General features: G+C 54.1%; 1 protein-coding gene across 4 annotated transcripts; it reads right to left on the bottom strand.

The window, feature by feature from the left end:
- Positions 1-1,897: 1,897 nt before the first annotated feature.
- On the bottom strand, positions 1,898-18,468 carry Pwwp3a (PWWP domain containing 3A, DNA repair factor). 4 transcript variants are annotated; one of them, XM_057771837.1, is made up of 14 exons: positions 18,411-18,468; positions 16,633-16,751; positions 15,916-16,001; positions 14,898-14,968; positions 12,512-13,297; positions 11,500-11,607; positions 9,437-9,507; positions 8,087-8,163; positions 7,582-7,642; positions 6,349-6,424; positions 5,903-5,953; positions 5,149-5,585; positions 3,839-3,927; positions 1,898-2,235 (listed from the first exon to the last, which is right to left on the bottom strand). In XM_057771837.1, the coding sequence occupies exons 2-14, from the start codon at positions 16,687-16,689 to the stop codon at positions 2,178-2,180; spliced, it is 2,028 nt and encodes a 675-aa protein (XP_057627820.1). In that variant the 5' UTR covers positions 16,690-16,751; positions 18,411-18,468; the 3' UTR covers positions 1,898-2,177. The 4 variants fall into 4 exon arrangements, with proteins under 4 accessions (XP_057627820.1, XP_057627821.1, XP_057627818.1 ...); XM_057771838.1 differs by lacking the exon at positions 18,411-18,468 and adding an exon at positions 18,318-18,336; XM_057771835.1 differs by lacking the exon at positions 18,411-18,468 and adding an exon at positions 16,983-18,294.
- Positions 18,469-20,002: the final 1,534 nt, after the last annotated feature.

Raw genomic sequence — 20,002 nt, 5'->3', positions numbered from 1 at the left:
ACTTCCACACCTACTCATCTCCCTCCCCCCAGCAAATCCTTGGGGAATAGGCAGGGTAGATTGGCGGCAGGGGCTTCAACACTGAAGAAGTGCTCAGCCTTAGTGTGCAGTCCTTGCCCAACCTCTGCCCACTGCCCACTATTGACCCGATCTGCAGGTACGAGCCTGGCAGATGGAGAGGAGTCAGGGGACAACCATGCAGGACAGACAGGTGAGACTTAGGGACACTTCCCGTTCTCTTAGCATGGCATAGTGTCACGCTCCACAGTTGAGTCAGAACCCTCACCCATGCCTCTATCCGCTGGCCACCTGTCGCCTCGAGGGGGTTTGAGTCTTCATTATGTAGGGTCTGGGAGTCAGGTGACATAGGATTGTGGTCCCTGAGCTAGAGGAGGTGTTGGCACCAGGGAGCCTAGGGATGGGGTTGGAGGCCTCAGAACCACCCCCTCCCAGTGCTGCAGAAGCAGGAGAGGCCTCAGGACACCCCATCACAGCGGGGGCAAACAATGTGTTCATCCCTCCACAGGGCCTAGGAAGCCCTGAATAAGAAAGAGCTGGTGTCATAAGGTCGAAGGCCCTGAGCACAGGACTCTCAGGAGCCATGGAGGATATGGGGGCACTGGCGAGGCAGGGGTGAGTCCTCTCGGTTTCTTTTTCTTGACACCAGGTGTGGAGGAGAATGTGGCTACAGGACAAGATGAGACACAGGCCGTCAGCACCCACAGGACACAGGGCCATAGGAGGTGCAGGGGATGGGAACACTGCCAGCCCTTCAACTTATGATCAGGCAGCACTTCTCAGTCAGTACCACACAGCTGACCCTCATCTGAGACAGAACAGTAAGGCCACTCGGTCAGGACCAAGGCAGAGAGTCCTGAGACGCCACCGGGTGACACACAAGGGCATTTCCTACAGTTCTGAAAGGCTCCTCACTCCCTGCCAGTTTCGCCCACTTCCCAAAGCCAATAGGAGCCACCGTTAGGTTTCTTCTGGCCATTTGGCCGAGGCCCCAAAAGCAACATTGTGATAGTTCAATTGGTTTCGTAGCTTCGAGGACTGCAGACGGTCGCCATCCTGGCAGCACTGTGCTGTCAGATGCAGGTGTCTAGGACCTCTCATCCTGGGGCGGTCACAGTGTGGAGGACACCCGTATGTCCCATATCCAGGAGACACCTGCTGAGCACCCATGGGGCTGTGCAGCTAGGACCATTCATTGCAGGCAGTGGCTCTGCCCTTGCCCTTGCTGGACATTCACCTGAGACCATGAGACACAGCTTCCACTTCCGCACATCCACCTGAGGCCATGAGGCCCTGAGGCCATGGTGTCTAGCATGGTGGCCAGCAGCGCAGCAGGAGCTGCCTTTTTTTTTTAAAGATTTATTTATTTATTATATATTATATACAGTATTGTCTGCATGTATCCCTGTGGGCCAGAAGAGGGCACCAGATCTCATTACAGATCTCATTACAGATGGTTGCTGGGAATTGAACTCAGGACCTCTGGAAGAGCAGCCAGTGCTCTTACCCACTGAGCCGTCTCGCCAGCTTTTCTTGCTGCCATCCCCACATCCCTCCGCCCCAAAGGTTTCTAGGTGAGGTGGTGGCCATGAGTACACTGCCAAGGTTTCAGTGCATGGCTGAGTGGGGACAGGAGTATGGGGGACACACAGAGGCCACTGAGCAAACGTGCCCCCACCTCCCAAAGACAGTAGCTGCAGGTTCCCACCTCCTGCTCGCCCGCCACATGAGAAGATTCCAGAAACTACAGAGAAGAGATAAGCAGAACAAGCCAGGGAAACACATCAACGCTCTGGAAGCTGTGTGTTCCAATCAGTCTTTCCAAGTAACACAGGACCAGTACCACATGGCGGCCACACTGCAGTGACCATGACACATGTGAGTTCAAACTCATTTATAAACGAAATAATATTAAAATCAAACAAAAACAAACACACGCGCATACACGCACAGAAACGTCCAGAAAGTTCTGTCTGTAGCTGCCAGGAGGTTTCTGGTGTGTCAATGACATTTGATATCCCAGACTCAGTACTGAAGATGCAAGACCCACAGTTCAAAGTCAGCACACTTCTGGGCCTCTTGCTTCTAGTACATTCTTATTCTTGCAGAGCCCTCTGGCAGGGTGTGGAGGGCTCGCAGGCCTGGTGGAGGTTACCACATCAGCGACGGCGACGGTTCCTCTCCTCCAGGAGTTCATTGTCAAAGATTTCCTTTTCCCTTCAAGAAACAAGAGATGGGCTGATCAGTGGTGGCGTATGCCTTTAATCCCAGCACTCATGAGGCAGAGGCAGGTAGATGCCTGAGTTTAGGGCCAGCCTGGTCTACAGAGCGAGTTCCAGGACAATTAAAGCTAAACAGATAAACTCTGTCTCAAAAACCAAAACAGACAAAAAACATAAAAAACCCTCACCTTTGCCAGGAGAGCTTGGGATAAAACCCAGGGCTTCAAGCAAAAGTTTATGGGTGCTCCACTGAGCAACAGCCCAGGTTGACTTTTTTTTTAATGTGTGTGATAAAAGTCTCACATAGTCCAGGCTGGCCTTGGGCTTACAGCAATCCTCCTGCCTCACTCTATAGGCTATAATGTTATTTCGGGAGCTGAAAGAATGACTCGGGTGTTGGGACAATTTGCTGATTCAGTTCCCAGCACCCACACGGTGGCTCACAAACATTCAGAACTCCAGTTCCAGGGGATCCAGTGCCCCCTTCTGACATCTGCAGGTACCAGGCACACACACAGGCAAAGCACCCATAGTCATAAACATAGACACATCTAAAAATAAATAGAGCATTATTTGGGGCATGATGGGGCAGTAAGGACTGGCCTTGTTCATCTCAAGAACGACACCAGAAGTCAGCTGTGGTAGGCCTTGCTTCCCAATTACATGCACAGACACAAATACACACGCACGCACGCTCACAATATGGAGGCCAGAGAGCCATCAGGTATGAACCCTCCATCTGGGTTTTGGAGATGAAGTCTCCACTGCACTTGGTCCTTGCCGATTAGGCTGCTAGCTTTGATACATGGTATCTATCCTCCTGCCTCTGCCTTCCAGGGCTCAACTATCAAACACAACCACTCCCAGCTTCTTAGACAGGCTCTGGTGGCAACTTTACTGAAGCATCCTCTAGCCTGGGCAGTCCAGGCCGGCCTGGACCTCAGGCTCCTCCTCACCTCCCAACGCTGGCATGAGAACAACGGATTAGTGTATTAAGTAAGGCACCTTTGACTGCTGCAGCTGGGGACTGGAAGCATCTTCGAAAGCCCTAGCTGCCATATCACTCAGGGTCAGAATCTTGAAAATGACAGGAGCTGCACGTTTCCTGGGCAGACCACAGCGGGAGCCTCTACCTAACCTGGCTGCTCTGGTGGCCCACGGCCAGCCTGGGGACGCCGACTTACCGTTGGGGATAATGGGCCCCAACAAGCCTGGCAGCGTGCCCAGAGGGGGATTAGAGGCTCAGGGCCACACATCTCAAGAGTGCTGCGGGCCGACAGGAGAGGCATCTTCATCCTGCTGCCCTGCTGACGGCTGCACTGCCTCTTAATCTAACTCTGTGCCCGCTACCAGCTGCACCAGAGCAGGCGGGGCACAGTCCACATCGCCCCGCACAAGATTATAGAGGTCTCAGGCAGAGGCGGCTCCTGCCCAGCTGCAGGGTCCTGGCTCAGAGAAGAGCCTGCAGATGTGGGCCTTTGTCCAGTTCCTGTCCGGCACCTGTCTGCTGACACAGACAGCACCTGCCCCACCTTGTGGAGGAGGTTGAGCAGCTGTGTTGCTACAGGGAGAGCACAGCACTCGACAAGGCGGCCTACCGGTAGCTGAGAGTAGGGCCCCGGATGTACTTCTGCTCGGCCGTCTTGTAGTCCACACACTCCACTGCGGAGATGGCGCAGATTATCGCCTGTGGGAGAACGGAAAGGGCCGCGGCTCAGTGGGCAAAGAACTAGCCAGGCATGTTTGAGGCCCTGGGTTTCATTCCCAGCACTATCACATAAACCAGGTGTGCCCAGCCCCCAGGGACAGCGAGGCAGGAACATCAAGGTCACCTTCAGCTCTAGGGCAAACTTGTCTCAGCTTCCGCAGCTCTGACAGTCAGGGCCTTGGGGAGCTACCATTAGTTTAGGGGGTCACATGGTGGTTTCCTTAAACACATCTTTGTTGTTTGAAATTGTCTCTGCTGGGCGGTGGTGGCGCACTCCTTTAATCCCAGCACTAGGGAGGTAGAGGCAGGTGATCTCTGAGTTCAAGGCCAGCTTGGTCTACAGAGTGAGTTCCAGGACAGGTAAGGTTACACAGAGAAAACTGATCTGGAAAAACTGAAGGAAAAAGAAAAAGAAAGAAAAGAGACAGAGAGAGAGGAAGGAAGGAAGGGAGGGAGGGAGGGAGGGAGGGAGGGAGGGAGGAAGGAAGGAAATGGTCTCACTGTGCAGCTTAGGCTGGCCTGGAAGTCAGCATCCTCCTGCCTCAGCAGCTGTGTGATAAGCCTGTGCAACCACACACTGGTGACAGGGTCTGTCCTGAGGTTTCCCTTAAGAACGGACAGGGCAGCCGGGTGGTGGCGGCGCACGCCTTTAATCCCAGCACTCGGATCTCTGTGAGTTCGAGACCAGCCTGGTCTACAAGAGCTAGTTCCAGGACAGGCTCCAAAACCACAGAGAAACCGAAAAAAAAAAAAAAGAACGGACAGGGCGTGAAGCTGTTCCTGTGGGGCGTGCATGCTCAGCAGCATCCTCCACTGGCCCCATGAGGAGCTCCTCTTGGGACTGTCACACCCGACAACGCCATGAGACAGTCAAAGTCACCCAGTTTTAAGTTATACACTGAAGTAGCCATGGTAACTTCCAGGGGCCAGGTGTGGAGGTCACCCAGTACTTAGAAGGAGCCCCAGTTTGAGGCCAGCCTGGGCTACAAGGCTAGCACACAGTCCCATCATGCATTTATTTTCCGGTTTATGTGAATATGTCCCAGCCATAGCAATAAGGCAACATGTCTGTGAGTAGGAGGTCTGTCCGGGGGGCATGGGCTGACAGCTAACTGACCTGCAACTGCTTTTCCTGGAACCCCAACTGGGGACAGAGTACAAAGTCTTGTTAGTGCTGAGGATGGGGGCCCGGGCACCCACCTCAGGCAACAGCACGTCCAGGATGAAACGAATGCGGTCCCCGCTGCCATGCGCAGGCACCTCCCCATCCGTGTCTCGGCAGATGCCCTGCAGGTACTCCACCACCTCATCCAGCTGCGCCTCATCCTCCAGGTATGTCTCCACGCATGTCACATACTGGCCAGAGCTCAGGAATGTCTTCAGCCAGCGTGAGGGCTTGCGGCTGTGCAGGATGGCCCGCAGGTGGCTCTCTGCACCCTTGGCTTTTACAATGTATTCCACCAGCTTCTGGTTTGCTCTGTCCCGCGCGGCCCTGGAGCGGTCAGGCAGCACCTTCCTGCACGGTCGCCACTGTCCTGGCTGGCTGTCCCCCGCAGGCTCCTCAGGGTTCCCATTGCCCAGCTGAGGGAACCTGGTCCCCAGGACATCCTGCTGGATGGACTTACGCACAGGGTAGCCTGCAGGCGAACACACATAGGAGCTTGTGACGCCTTCATCACTCCCCTCTCTCCAGAGCTCGCATGCGCATGAGAACCCTCATTCTGGGGACCATCAAGTGTACCAGTTAGATGCCCAGTACTCCTCAGACCCCCGCCTGGCACACAGCCGCCCACCTGACAAGGATGCAGAGCATCCCTGAGGGCAGTTGAGGTCACAGAGTTCTGCTCAGGATGGCACTGGCACCTTGGTGCATGCACCAAGGACAACAGGAGATCAGGATGGGCCTTCTGAGGGACCAAAGGCAGACCCCATGGTGGAGAACACTTATACGTACTTATATCAGCAGCATAATATTCCAAGAAAGATCCAGCGAAGGAGCCGCAGCCTGTGGAGGGCACAGGAAAGGGCCATGCTCAGACCTGCACCCTGCCAGGTCCTGTGGCTCAGGGCTTCTGCTCAGGAGCCTTCTGGGCTGTGTTTGACCCTGAGGCAGGTCTGTGGGTGCTAAGTCTGTCCATTGCCCTAGGAAGGAGCTGCCTGGGGTTCAAGGGATGGTCAAGTCACCACACAGAGGCAGTGCTGTGCAGAGGAACTGGGCCTTCAGTCAGGAGGGCTGCACCTGCCCCCACCTTCCACAGAAAAAGTATCGTCACAGGTTAGCCAGGCCAAGACAGGGTGTAGGACTGGGACCACATCCATGTCAGCCCCTCCATCCTGCCCTGAGGAGATACCAATGGCGTGGTACACCCCCACATGCTCCCTGGGGTACAGCCCACATACCCAGCCGCACACGGTAGTCGGTGATAAGTGACACACACCAGCCAATGGCCTGGGCGAAGTCCTCCTTGGCTCTGTCCTACAAAACCCAACAGCAGGGCACAAGTGGCCGCAGCAGTCCCACAGGCACGGAGCCTTAGTTTCCCGGGCCCAGGCCCATCCAGTCTACTGCAGCCCGGCCCTCTCAGGGGTATGACAAACAAGCCCCTTCAGATGAAGCATCCAGTAAGCCACCGGACGGACAATCGAGCTTTTCAGGCTAGACAGGGGCTCATGTAGTTCAGTTCAGGCCTTGTATATAACCAAGCCTGGCCCTAGAACTCCTAATCCTCCTGTCTCAGCTTCAAGCACCACCCCACAACTCTCCCAATCACCTTGGGGATGCTGCATCCCATACCCAGATTTGTGTGCATGCTCGCACGTGTGGAGGTGGTGATGGAGGCCAGGTCCTGTACTCAACCGATCTGTCTCTGCTGAGACAGTCTCGCTCTGACCTGAGCTTGCCGGACTCAGCCAGACTGTGGTGAGACCTAGGGATCCCCAGTGCTGGGGTGACAGTCACGTACCATGCCTTTCCCCTCAAGTGGGCTGTGGAACTCACTCAGGCCCTTGTCCTGGTTCGTTACCAACTCTGTTAGTGAGGAGACACAGGCCTGGTGCGCACCTGCAGCAAGCCGCACCACCCTCACCTCGGTGCCCACAGCTCCCACTGTCTCCCAATGCTGCCCATCGCCCCACAGCCCGGTGCTTTGGGCTTTGAGTAAACAGAGCAAAGTAAGTGTTCCTGGCCCAGGAGAAAAAGCTCATTCCGGAAGGCAAGTTCAAATCCCCTTGTAAAATCAGACGTTGCCGTGGAGTGTGAGCCAGCACTCCTATGGTGAGACAGGATGGGAGACGCCAAAGTCGGAGAGCCAGCAAGCCTGGGGTACACACAACAACGGAAAACATGGGGCAAGGTCTGACACCCAGGGTTGTCCTCTGACCATCACACACCCTCACAAGCATGAGCGTGCACACACACGCACACACACAGAAATCCTCTGACCATCACACACCCTCACAAGCATGAGCGTGCACACACACGCACACACACAGAAATCCTCTGACCATCACACACCCTCACAAGCATGAGCGTGCACACACACGTGCACACACACGTACACACACAGAACAAAGGTGACAACACAACACAATGGCTGGCGTGCGGGCACACACAGAGCACAGGCCGCCACCTACCAGCAGTGCGTGCTTTTCCTTACAATCAAAGTGCTTGAGCCTTCGAAGTGAGACGGTGATTCTTGACAGAACAGAGGCCAAGGTCAGCACGGTAGCCTCATCCCAGGGGAGGCACCCCCTCTTCCGAGACTTAACCCTGGTCTGGACTGCAACACCTCCATGGCACTGGGGGCCCAGGTCCCTAGCCAACCAGCCACCCTCAGGTACACACAGGTATCTAGAAGTGTCACCTTCTAGAAGATGCCTGAGGCCTCTGAGGCCATTGTGAGAAGGCCAGCAGCCAGGGGGGTGCAGTTCAATCAAGAAGCGTATTCTGCTGAAGCTATCCTGCGGTGCAGCACGTGGGGGTGGGGGTGGGGTGTGGGGTGGTGTGGGTGCGGGGTGGTGTGGCTGCTGCTCTGTCTGGCTAAAAAGCAAGATGGATGCTGGACTGTGTCAGAAGCTGCAGTCAGGGTACCACAGAGGTCTCTGCCCCTGCCCAGGCCCTAACCCTTAGAGTACTAACCCTCGGCCCTTAGGGTTCATGTTGCCCTCAATGAACAGCACACTGGCTTTCTTGTCTCTCCGCCGGACACTCTTGACCTGCAGGCAAATTGGAACAGCACAGCATGACTGGGGTGGAGGTGGTGCTTTCCACCTGCCCTGAGGCCCTCCGGGCCCCGGGCCTGGGCTTGGCCAGCCTAGTGCTGTGGCGTAACCCAGGCTTCAGGCCCATTGCTTCCTAGGGCTCTGTGGTATTATAAGGCAGAATCCAGCGATTTGCATTTGGGTCTTGTTTATAAATCTTTTGTTACAAGTGCAGAAGCGCAAGTGTGGAAGCCAAGGACAACCTCAAATACTGGCCCTTGCCATCTACCTTGCTTGAGACAAGGTCTCTCCGTCAATGCATGCACCAGACTAGTGGACAGAGCTTCTGGACTTCTCCCGTCTCTGCCTTCCAACCCACAGAGGACCGCAGGCACACTTAGAGTCTGGCTCTGTGTTCTAAGAGCTAATCTCAGGCCTTCGTGCTAATATAAGCACTTTACCCACCGAGCTGGCCCACCTTGTTTTTAGTTTCACATAAACCGGGCGGTGGTGGCGCACGCCTTTAATCCCAGCACTCGGGAGGTAGAAGCAGGCGGATCTCTGTGAGTTTGAGGCCAGCCTGGTCTACAAGTTTCAGGACAGGCTCCAAAGTTACAGAGAAACCCTTTATCAAAAAAACAAAAGATCCAAAACAAGACACAAATCACTAAAGCTAGGCGCGAGGATAGCATCCCATGACAGGAGAGCGAGGGGTAATGATGGGGGAGTCTCCACCTAGGGAGGGTTACAGCCCGTGCCTGAATGTACCTAGGGCTGTCCTTGGCAGAGCACGCTCACCGGCCACATGACAGACTTTCAGTGGGACTGAGACACCTTTTTTTTTTTATTGTTTTAGACACAGATCTCATGTAGCCCACACGCTGGCTTCCAACATTCTTAATGTAGCTGAGGACTGTGAACTCCTGACCTTCCTGCCTCTGCCTCCTGTGTACAGGGACGAACAGGCACACACCACCACGCCCATGGCATCATAGGAACTAAATTCTGGGGCCTGGATGGAGGAGACCTGCAGCATCCATTCCTGAAGCTCAGCAGAGCACTCTGCTCACACCAGCTTCCCTGAGGAAATGTGGTGTGAATTCCCCTTAGGACACCATGTTAAATGGCACTCATCAAATGACCAGGCCCCAGCTAGAGGGGGCTGTGTGCACCCCGTCAGAGTTACCAGTGCTTGAGTCTTCCAGCATTAGCAGAGCCAAACTACTACCTGAGCAGGGGAAATGGGAACTGAGGGAAGGGACCTGGCGCACACAGCAGGTACACTTACCACGGCTGGCCAGAATGGGTATTTTTGGTATTTCAGCCAGACCAGCATCCCTACTTCAAATGATCGTGGTTCTAGGATTCAAAAGGAAAAGAAGGCTGAGTCAGATATGCCTTAAACAAATACAGTACAGACAGAAAAAAAGAAAACCACGTTCCTCACGGCATCATTTCAACCCAACTCTAACCTCCTCATCTACCAGGAAACCCAGAGAGCTTACAGAATGGGAGTCTGAGTACCCATCATGAGCCATGGCCATGACTGTGTCCCCAGTGATAAACGACAGAGACGACACCAGCAGCAGGACGGAGGATTCTATCCCCAAACCTCTACCTCTAAGTCTAACAGGTTCCCCAAAGCAGACATTAGGATGACTGCACCCACGCAGGAGTGGAGGTTATAGGGTCTCCGGCTCCCGGAATAAACTGCCCTCCTGGGAACTGCAAGTTCAAGGAGTCGGAGACAGTGCGGTCACAAAAATCAGAAAACAAGATGATTTCAGAGGAAGAAGTCATTCTCTCCTGCGGTTTTGAGACAGGGGGTCTATGTACACCAGACTGGCCTGGAACTCAGATCCACATGCCTCTGCCTCCCATGCTGGGGTGACGGGAGGCACAGCCCTGGCTCCCCACTGTCTTTAAGGCAGAACTGTACTACGCAGGCCAAGATGGCCTTCAGCTCGCAGGGATCCCTCTGCCTTCACCTGCTTTGCTGCATAAAACTCAACATTTTCTATTCGCCAAGAATTCCAGGATGGACAGGCAGTGGTGGTGCACACCTTTAATCCCATCCCAGAGGAGAGCCGATCTCTGTGAGTTCAAGGCCAGCCTGGTCTAAGAAGTGAGTTCCAAGACAGCCAAAGCTGTTAGATAAAGAAACCCTGTCTTGAAAAAACCAAAATCAAGCAATTAAAAGAATCCCAGGATGAGGGACTGGTGTAGACTGATAAGGCTTTAGTATCAGGAAAGCTATCAGGAAGTGGAGATACTGACTGCCATGTCTCCCACCATGAAATCCAAAGCTGTGAAGGGCTCACTGGGCCAGCAGGAACTCTGAGGAAGTCACAGCTCATCCAGGAGAGGCTCCAAGCACCTCAAAGACCCTGGCTGGGAACAGGCAATTGTCATGAGCTTGGTCTGGTGGATTAAGGAAGCCATCAGCTCAAGCCTGGCATGGGAGAACACTAGACACCAAAGATCCTAAGGTCTGGAAGCTGAGGTCTCTCTGCAGCCAGTATGCCCTGATCTTCAAAGTCACCCAAAGATGAGGATTTCAAGGCATAACTCATACCAGCACCCAGGTCCTTCTACCATCCTAGATACTCAGTGGGAACTCAGCCTGGGTCCTCAGCAAGAACTTGGCCCCAGGACTCAGGCGCACTAAAGGAACAGGAGGAAAGATGGGGATGGAATCTGGCTGGTCCTCATTAAGAACCCCAATGTGTTCTGCAGGCGTTACCTGCTCAGGAGGCTGCTGACAGTCCCCCAGCCTGTCCTGTATCATCCGGGCCGCACAGTACAGCATCCCAGTGTGCAGCAGACTCAGGAGAGACTGAGTCATCCCTGTGCAATCGGCAGCCCTGACCCACATGTCATTCTCGGCTGCACACCCAATTCATGTCGTACTTCTAGGGAGGATGGACTCAGGTCCCTGGACAAATGGCAAAGGTGGTTCTGCCCAACTGAGGGCAAAAGAGCCTACGTCTTTACTCGGCATGCCCAGAAAGGGACAGGACCAACACTGGTTTCCATGTAGGGCTGGCTACCTATCCTAAGCACCATTAGTGAGGAGACAAAGCTCTGGACAGGTGTCGGGTCAGAGAGAGCATAACACCCGAAGCAGTGTTAGGTATGGAGGCGCACACCTTTTGTCCCAGCACTCTCAAAGCAGAGACAAGGGGATCAAATTGAATTTGGGTCAGCCTGGTCTACACAGCAAGTTCCAGGCTACTTAGAGGTCACCAGTGAGACCCAGTCTAAAAACAAAAACACCACCAGCGCCAAACAATAAGATGGCTTTACAGAGTGGACCCTCGCCCACTGCTCTCTGGAGTGCAGCACCCTTACCGTGGTACAGAAGGATCCGGGGTGGCTCCTCCTCCTCCTCCTCCTCCTCCTCCAGCAGGGAGTGGATGGACTTGAACCCTGTGAACTCTTCTGAGGACACAGGATCTGCTGAGACAGGGGACACCACTTGATGGCTACCCCTCACCCTGCACAAAGGGCTAGGGACAAAGAACCATCTAGGATAAAGGACGGAGCCACACAGATTCAACAAGGGTGCACCCTGTGTCAGATCTGTGTTTGTCTGTCTTTAAATTCTACTACATATACTTGTGTGTCTGTGCATGCGTGTACACATGTACATACGTGCACACACAGAAATCACAACTACTCTGTGGAATCAGAGCGCCCAAGATCAGACTCAGGTCACCAAGGTTAGTGTCACTGTCTCATCTGCTGAGCCATGTCACAGACCCCTCCTGTTGTTTAAATTCTGGGACCAGGGACAAACAAAGGGTCTCCTGCTGGCCAGGCACGTGCTCCAGCTCTAAGTGCCAGCCTCAAGTACATGCTAAAGAAAAAAAACAGGAAGAAAAGGGCTATCAAGCGCAGCACTCGATAACAAAGTGTGGGGACTCCAGGTAGCGAGCCTGACATGTGGCTACACAGAGAATGAACCCCCAGAACCAAAATGTGACTGCAAACAAGATACAGTGGAGGGAACCAGCTGCTCGCTGTAGCCCGTGGACAGGCAGAGGGTGGCCTTGTGAAGGACCCCAATGAGTGCCATGTCTACCACTCCTGATCCCCTGCCAGAGCTCAGGGGGTCAAGACAGGTTTGGACGGACCCAGCCCCTGGCTGCAGTCACACACAGGTTTCAGAAGGACCTCCAGACAGGGCTTCTAATCCCCTCACTCACTCGGAATGTGCTTTGGGTGCTCTGCAGGGTCACTAACTGCTACCCCCAGTTCTGCCCGAGCTTCCACTCTCTTCAGACACAAAGAACTATGTGGGAGAAGACAAAGTCACTATACTTCAGGGGGCAGACAGACCCAGGTCCCTGTCCATGGTTACCTTCCTCTGGCTTGTCCCTGTCACTAGACCTGAGCAGCACCATGGTCTCCCCAGGCCAGTTCTGAGGGGAGGGTGCTGCCCCCACAGTTCCAGTCGCCAGTTGCCCGGGAGGTGGGTTCTGGCTTCCATCCAAGCGTAGCCTCTTTGTGGCGCGTCCTCTGCCTCTGTCAGAGGCTGGGAGCAGCCTGCTGCTGCCTGATGGCACAACCAGGTCACAGCCTTTGACCCCGGCACAAGGGTCCTCTTCTGAGGCTTGGGGGAGCAGCCCGGGTGAAGCTGGGGTCACACAGCCGTTTGCCTGTCCCTCGCTCTCTTCAACACTTTCTCCCTTGGAAAGGCAAGATGCTGTTCTGCCGCGCCGGGTAGGTTTCTCTCCCAAATTCCTCCGCCTCATCTTGGCAGTGTCCTGTTCACAGTCCAGCCGTGATCCAGAACCGTCTTGAGACCCATCTCCAGCGGGGGAAGGCAATACTGCTCTCAGGGCTCCGTTTTTTGTGAGGTCTGTCCTGTGGTCCTCTTCAGCTGCAGGCAGCCCCGGCGGGCTTTGTGGGAGCCACTCCCTCTTGGGTGTGCACTGGGCAGCCACACTGTCACCGTCCTCGCTGCAAAAGGATGGAGAGCGAGCGCTGGGCACCCAAGAGGCGGCATCTGCGTGTCGCTTCTCTTCCCTCAGATGGCTTTCAGGACCCAAACTTGTCTTCTCATTCAAGACATCCAGGGCCACTCGCAGGGAGCGTCGATAGGTCAGCTCCTCCAGGGGAGTAGCTGTGACCTCATTCTGAGACGCTGTGGAGACAAAGATCCACATGAGGGTGCACAGGTGCCTAGGGCTTGTCCCTGCAGCCAGGCGGCAGCAGACTCCATGATCACATCTTTGTGGAACCCATCTTTGCAGAGCCACAGGCAGGCCCGGCACTACTCCTGACACACGTTCCCCGCAAAAAGAGGACAAAGCCAGGAAGTGACTATATATTCACTCTGGGCTATGACTGAACAGCAGCACATACCGGAATGACCTCAGTCTGACAGGTCAACATGTGCAAACCAGCACTGTGTAAAAACACATCTGAACGTCTTGCACTGTTCATTTGAAGGGGAATCGGGACAGCTTCACACTCACCAAGGTAACTGCCTCTGTCTACCACATCCATACTTGTCGCCGGCTTAACAAAGACTAATGGGTGCTTCCAAGCAAGCAGCCCCCAACCCTTCGAGCCAGCATTGGGGACACCCTTGTTCTCTACGCAAGGTGGCCAGCCCAGCCTGCAGCTCCCCTGAACAGCTGTGCGCTCCATGAAGGCCTTGCTCTGGCTGTCCTGGGCCTGCCTTGGCTGCTGGGACTCACTCTCTCAACCTGACGGTAAGGAGCCCAACATCAGCTCTGCTGGCTGGTGACTGCCGCTGTCTAGAACCCTTGCCGTGGGCGCCACTGCCAGGTCTGGAACAGGGTTAATAAGAAGTCTAGCTCAGACACAAGAGGAGGTGTGGAGGGGCTGAACTGCGGGTCCACACACACAAAGAGGAGACCCACCCGACACACACTGACTCCCCGCTCACAATACCCAGAAGTGACATGGAGGGGTGACATGGAATCTGACCACTCTGGCCTTTTTAATTGGCAATTTATGCATCTGTACGTATGTATTATATGTGTATACATCTCCTTATGTATGTTATATTCACACATATGTATGTCTGGATGTTATGTATTCATGTGTCTGCTTCTTTCTGTTTTATGTATGCACATGTGTGTCTATCTTATGTTATATATGCATGTGTGTCTTCCTGTTATGTATGCACATGTGTCTGTCTGGAACCTGGGTGTGGGGTCTAATACCTGTGATACCTGTCCTACAAAGGCTGAGGCAGGAGGACTGCCACCACCTCCAGGCCTGCTCAGGCTGCAATATGAGACTCTACCTCAAAAACTAAGAAACACACACATATCAAAACAAAACAAAAACAAAACCCAACAAAACAAAACAAAAAACCCATAGAAGCAGGGAAAGCAGATAGTGGTCGGCTCCCACTGCCAACACTGCCCAAACAAAAAGCCACAAACATAATCAGATAGAGCTGGTTCTGGTGTGGGGGAGTAAGTACCTACCATGCACAAGGCCCTGGGTTCTGTCCCAGGCCCACGTGAATACATCATCACAGCACTGGGGACTCAGAGCTAGGAGGATCGGGAGTTCAGGTCAGCCTCTGCTATACAGTGATTTCAAGACCAACCTGGGCTACGTGAGACCCTGTCTAAAAAAGGCCAAGGAAAAAAAGCAAGCAAATCCATTTTTCCTCCTGTGAGATGCCCCCTAACACAGGGGCGTGGAAAGGATGGACTGGTCGCTGAGGCCCAGCAGGGTGGTGGCCTGGCTGGAGCTCTTACCCAGAAAGGCGGCAATATTCTCAATGTGCGATTTCTGCAGTGCCTCCACGGCCGAGCTCTTCACCTGGATCCTGTGGCGAGAAAGAGCTGGTTACTGCCACCAGCCTGCAAACCCGACTGTCCAGATGTCCCTTGCAACCTTCCACTCACACCAAAAGTCACACTGAAGGAAGGACAGGGAGGGACACACTGCCGAGGTGACAAGCATAGCCAACCAGGGTGGATATGGCTTTCTCTCTCTCTCTCTCTTCCTCCCCACTTTTAAGAAAGAAAAGGTCGGCTGGAGTTAAGAGTAAAAATAAATTCAAATTGGGACTTTCATGAGCAAATCCGACTTTCAACTGCACAAATAACTCCTTTGTTAGGTTTTCAGCGTAGCCGCTAATGTCACCGAGAGCTGTTTACAGCCCAGCAGGCGCGTTTTAGTTTAAAAGACGCTCTTTCCTTTAAACTCAAGCATTCAATTACCTTCCCTGCCGCAGGGAGAGCGGGAGCTGGGGACTCTCAAGTGGTGGCAGGCTCTGAAGATGGTGGCAGGAAGGAGCGGGCTGCGAGACCCAGGAGACGGGCAGCCAGTGGACTCTTCAGAAGCGAGGACTGTAGCAGAGGACTATATGCATGCCCACACCCACATCGTCCTTGCAGATGGCCCGTGAAGGGTGACCAGGTACAGGACAACAGAGTCCCGCCACCCCGTCCGCTTTGCCGGTATGGAAACGTGGTTTTTCTTAGTGGTGGAGGGGTCTGGCACAGCCAGAGCAGAAACAAAATACACTGGTTCTTGGCAAGAGGGGAGACCCTGGCATGGTTCCCTGGAGGTAATTTCTATTTATTCGCCCTTGAGACCCTTCTCTCTGTAGATCCCTGGGCTTCATGTAAGACCTTCAATTCAAAATTGGTGTCAGATAAAACCCACTGTCTTCTCTGCAGGGCTACGAGTGTGGAGATGATGGCCCTGCTTCTCTCCCCTCTCTATCATTTGAGAAGCAAAGACAGTATTAAAAACACACACACTTACTTTTCTTTTAGTGAGAGTATTTGAACATCTAGAAATAATTCTTTTTTTCTCTTATTTTTCACTGAAGTCTCAGTTCTGGCCAAAACCTATGTGTGAAAAAAGAATTCTTATTACGGCGACATGCAGAAACAGACATGTGGCACTCCCTTCCCAATGGCCACAGGATTTACCAGACACCTAATTTAAGCTCCTTTGATTCAGGCAGAGAAACTGAGGCACTTGAGCCCATGGCCATGCCAGGTTAGGGCGCGGACTCAGCAGCTCCTGCTAAACTGCCAGAAAGCACCCCTAAAACACCACAGCTATTCCCTGTCTGGGGGCCCCTAAAACACCACAGCTATTCCCTGTCTGGGGGCCCCTAAAACACCACAGCTACTCCCTGTCTGGGGGCCCCTAAAACACCACAGCTACTCCCTGTCTGGGGGCCCCTAAAACACCACAGCCTTCCATGCCTTTCTATAGCTGACTTTGGTTATTTTTATTTATTTACTTTTTTTTTCTTTTCCTTAGTGTGAAAATAATTAAAGACATTCCGGATATAGAGGCTCCTAAGTGCCAGACCAAAACCCTGTGGACTGAAGGAACCCCGGGACCCGTGCCAGCAGATCTGGGTGCCAAGCATTCAGGCTCAATCCGAGGGAGCACAGTCTGATAAAGACTTTATTGTCACCAAAAGTCATTTCTAATTCTACAAATTAAGAGAATAAGGGCTGTCACCTTCGCAGGCCACAATCGCTTCTCCCATCGGCAGAGGACATACTTGGCATCCGTCATGACTTGGAGCTGTGGTAGGAAGGGGGTAGCTACGAGCTACAGAGCCTGACGCCAGAGGTGCCCTGCAACAAAATATGTGTGATAGCTTAGAAAGGCATTTGCTTGCATCCAGTGGCATTTGCAACAGGAGCTTCAAGAGCAGAAGCTGGCCGCATGCACAGCCTCTAGGAGACTGTTCAGCCAGAACCTGGCCACACGACAGTCAAAGTCAAGTGCAGGGTCCTAGGACTTGGGAAGTGGCTGCACTGTTTTCCATAAGTAAAACTCAACAAATTCCCCCTTCAAGGTCGTACCCAGGGCACCCACAGCAGCTGCAGGCCTTCGTTGCAGTCAAAGCTCACAACCCTCCTAGCCTCAAGCCTGAAGGGTGACCACATACACATAGGGCACACATGGCTGCCCCGTTCCCTGGACGGACAGAGACAGATGCAGGCGTTCACAACATGACACCCCTAGCAGAGGCAGCCAGGGCTGTGGACAGAAACGGAAAGATGGGGGAGGGGGAACCAAAGCAGCAGGAAGGACACCAGGGACAGTAGAAACAAGGGTTTATGGAGAAGAGGGTTTCCAGAGGGGTCACGTGCAGCAGAGTTGGGGAATGATGACTAAAACAGGGTTCTCAGCAAGGATGGAAGTTCAGGAAGCAAATAAGGACTCCTAAGCAGGTATGGGAAATCAGATAACAAAAGACGGGGCTCAGCAAACAGAAGGTTTGGGCAGCAAATATTGGGTTCATAGCAAAGGAGGAGGTTCAAGAAGAATCAGGCAGAAGAGACGGAGTTTGCAGTTGGGACTAGGTTCACAGAAGGGGAGCAATACAGGAAGCAAAGATGGGGTTCACATAAGGAACTGAGATCCAGGCTGCAGAAACTGGAGTTCAACAGGAAACAGTGTTTGCAGCAATGAGAGGACAAGCTATAAGAGGCATAGGGCTACTGGGACTCTACACGAAACTCTAGGTTCACAACAGGGATAGGGTTCAAGCAGGATTTGGGGGTTGAACTGCAAAGAGGGAGTCCCAAAAGAAACAGGGGTTCAGTATGCACAGTGGGGTCCATGCAGGAAATTCCGAGTTCTCAGCAAGGACACAGGTTCAGGCTGCAAAGATGGGATACCAAGCAAGAAATCTGCGTTTCAGCTGGGGAGGGGGGAAGGGGGGAGGTAGAGTAAGAAATGGGTTCACACTGTAGAGGTGGGAAAACTGGGTTAATACGGAGCTTCCAGCAGAAAATTCGGGATCTCATAAAGGACACAGGTCCAGGCTGCAAAGAGGGCAAAGATTAGGCAGAAAACTCGGGATTCAGGCTGCAGAAGAGGAGATCAGGCCGGAAATACGGGGTTCAGGCTGCAGAAGATGGGGATCAGGCCGGAAATACGGGACTCTCAGGGGGTCGGGGACTCAGGCTACAGAGAAAGGGATTCAGGTAAGAAATACAGGGTTCGCAGCAGGAAACTGGAGGTTCGCGGCACCCGCGGGGTTCGGCTGCACATGGGCTGCACATGGGCCCTGCGCAGAACCGGACGCGGCCCAGCAGGTCCGGCCCAGCCGCCGCCCTTCCCCAGGCTCTCCGCCTGCGCCCCATCTGGCCCTCCCAAGGCCGCAGCGGGCTCACCCACCCCCAGCCCACCCGACGCGGCGTCCGAGCCTGAGCGACCAGGCCGTGGCGGTCCCAACGGCGGACACCCGCCCGCCAACCGCCGCCGCCAGCCCGCGCGCTCACCGCCTCCACGCCGCGCAGATCCCCGCGGGCTAGGGGCGGGGTCTACCTCACAGCGGCGCCAGGCCCCGCCCACGCGCCCGCCCAATAGGAGGTGCGTATCTGCTCTTAGGCCCCGCCCCCAGACGCTTGAGGCCCCACGCCCCATGGTTGCCGGCCACGCCCCCAGCCGCCTCCCCTCCTGCCCAGCGACTTGTAGCGTGCGCAGGAAGGGCGCCCCCTGCGCCCGAGGCAGGGTAAGCCTCGCGGCCGCGCCGAGTCCCAGCCCCCACACCGCTGCCTTGCACCGCCCAGAGTCGACGGCGGACTCGCTAGGCCACGCCCCATGGTGTAGCCCCGCCCCATCCTTCCCGCAGCCTGTGGTCACGCCTGAGTGGTGGAGCAGGCAAGGCCCCTGTTCCAGTCGGATTCCCGTCTGTGTGGCACTGTGGGTAGTCAGAGAAGGGGGGTTGGAAAGACCAAGGCCTCACCAGCTCCTGTGCCCCTCACACAACCTTCTAGGACCTTCCAGCTTCTGGGGTGATCCGATTCCCACCGCAGAAAGCACATCATGGAGTGAGGATGGTCGTGTCCACCAGAGTGGGAACAAGATGTGAGGTCCCCGAGTATCCTTGAGCCAAGCCGGTGACTGAGCGGGAGGGGCTGCATCCAGGACCCTCATGGGGGTTTTTAGAGCTGGAAGCTTCCAGTTTGGCTGCCCACAAAGAGACTGTGACTTGAGACACTGAGACTGTAAGCAGTTGTTGGTATAAGAAGATACATATTGCCGGGCGGTGGTGGCGCACGCCTTTAATCCCAGCACTTGGGAGGCAGAGGTAGGAGGATCTCTGTGAGTTCGAGACCAGCCTGGTCTACAAGAGCTAGTTCCAGGACAGGCTCCAAAGCCACAGAGAAACCCTGTCTCGAAAAACCAAAAAAAAAAAAAAAAAAAAAAAAAGAAGATACGTATTTTGTTTGCTTGGTTGGTTTTTTGTTCGTTTGTTTTCGAAACAGTTTTTCTGTGTAGCCCTGGCTGTCCTGGAACTCTCTCTGTAGACCAGGCTGGCCTCGAACTCAGAAAAATCCGCCTGTCTCTGCCTCCGGAGTGCTGGGGTTAAAGGCTGCGCCACCACTGCTTGGCCTTGCCCAAGTTCTTAACTACATTCTCTTGTCTGTCTCCCCAAAGCCGCTCACCTGTGTGGCTTCTCTCACCTGAAGGTCAGGATCCCCGGGAGACTCTCCAGCCACAAGACAGATGTCTCCAGTGTTTTCAGCAGCCCTGAAGATGTGTAGAGCAGACACTGATCTTGGCCTCTGCGTCTGGTTGTCAAGAGTGAGTGGTGGCTCTGGGTCTGGTTATCAGGCCCTGCCTTGGGTGTGATGGATTCCCAACTGAGCCATTTATTTGTCTAAAACGGCTTTTATTTTAACTATTCCCATCACACGTGGAGAAACTGGCTTTGCTGGCCACAGAGGTGAGGTGATGGGCCTCTATCCTGAGTTCCATCAGATGGTGGCACTGCACCCCAAATTTTTCTAGGTCAGGTGTCAAAGTCCCAGAAGCTCAGATGGCAATTCTGGGGTCTCCCAGCAGCACTGGCCAAGGGGAGAGGGGA

This window comes from Chionomys nivalis, chromosome 6 (genome assembly GCF_950005125.1).
Source record: "Chionomys nivalis chromosome 6, mChiNiv1.1, whole genome shotgun sequence".
NCBI lineage: Eukaryota > Metazoa > Chordata > Mammalia > Rodentia > Cricetidae > Chionomys > Chionomys nivalis.
This window is presented reverse-complemented; position numbering and strand designations above follow the sequence as displayed.

Excerpts from the sequence above, each read along its gene's own strand:
- Pwwp3a (XM_057771837.1), bottom strand. The coding sequence starts at position 16,689 with ATGACGGATGCCAAGTATGTCCTCTGCCGATGGGAGAAGCGATTGTGG. Across the intron at positions 16,002-16,632 it reads AGCGATTGTGGCCTGCGAAG|GTTTTGGCCAGAACTGAGAC; the intron begins GTGACAGCCCTT and ends TTTCACACATAG. Across the intron at positions 11,608-12,511 it reads CAGGGACAAGCCAGAGGAAG|CAGATCCTGTGTCCTCAGAA; the intron begins GTAACCATGGAC and ends CCCCTGTCTCAG.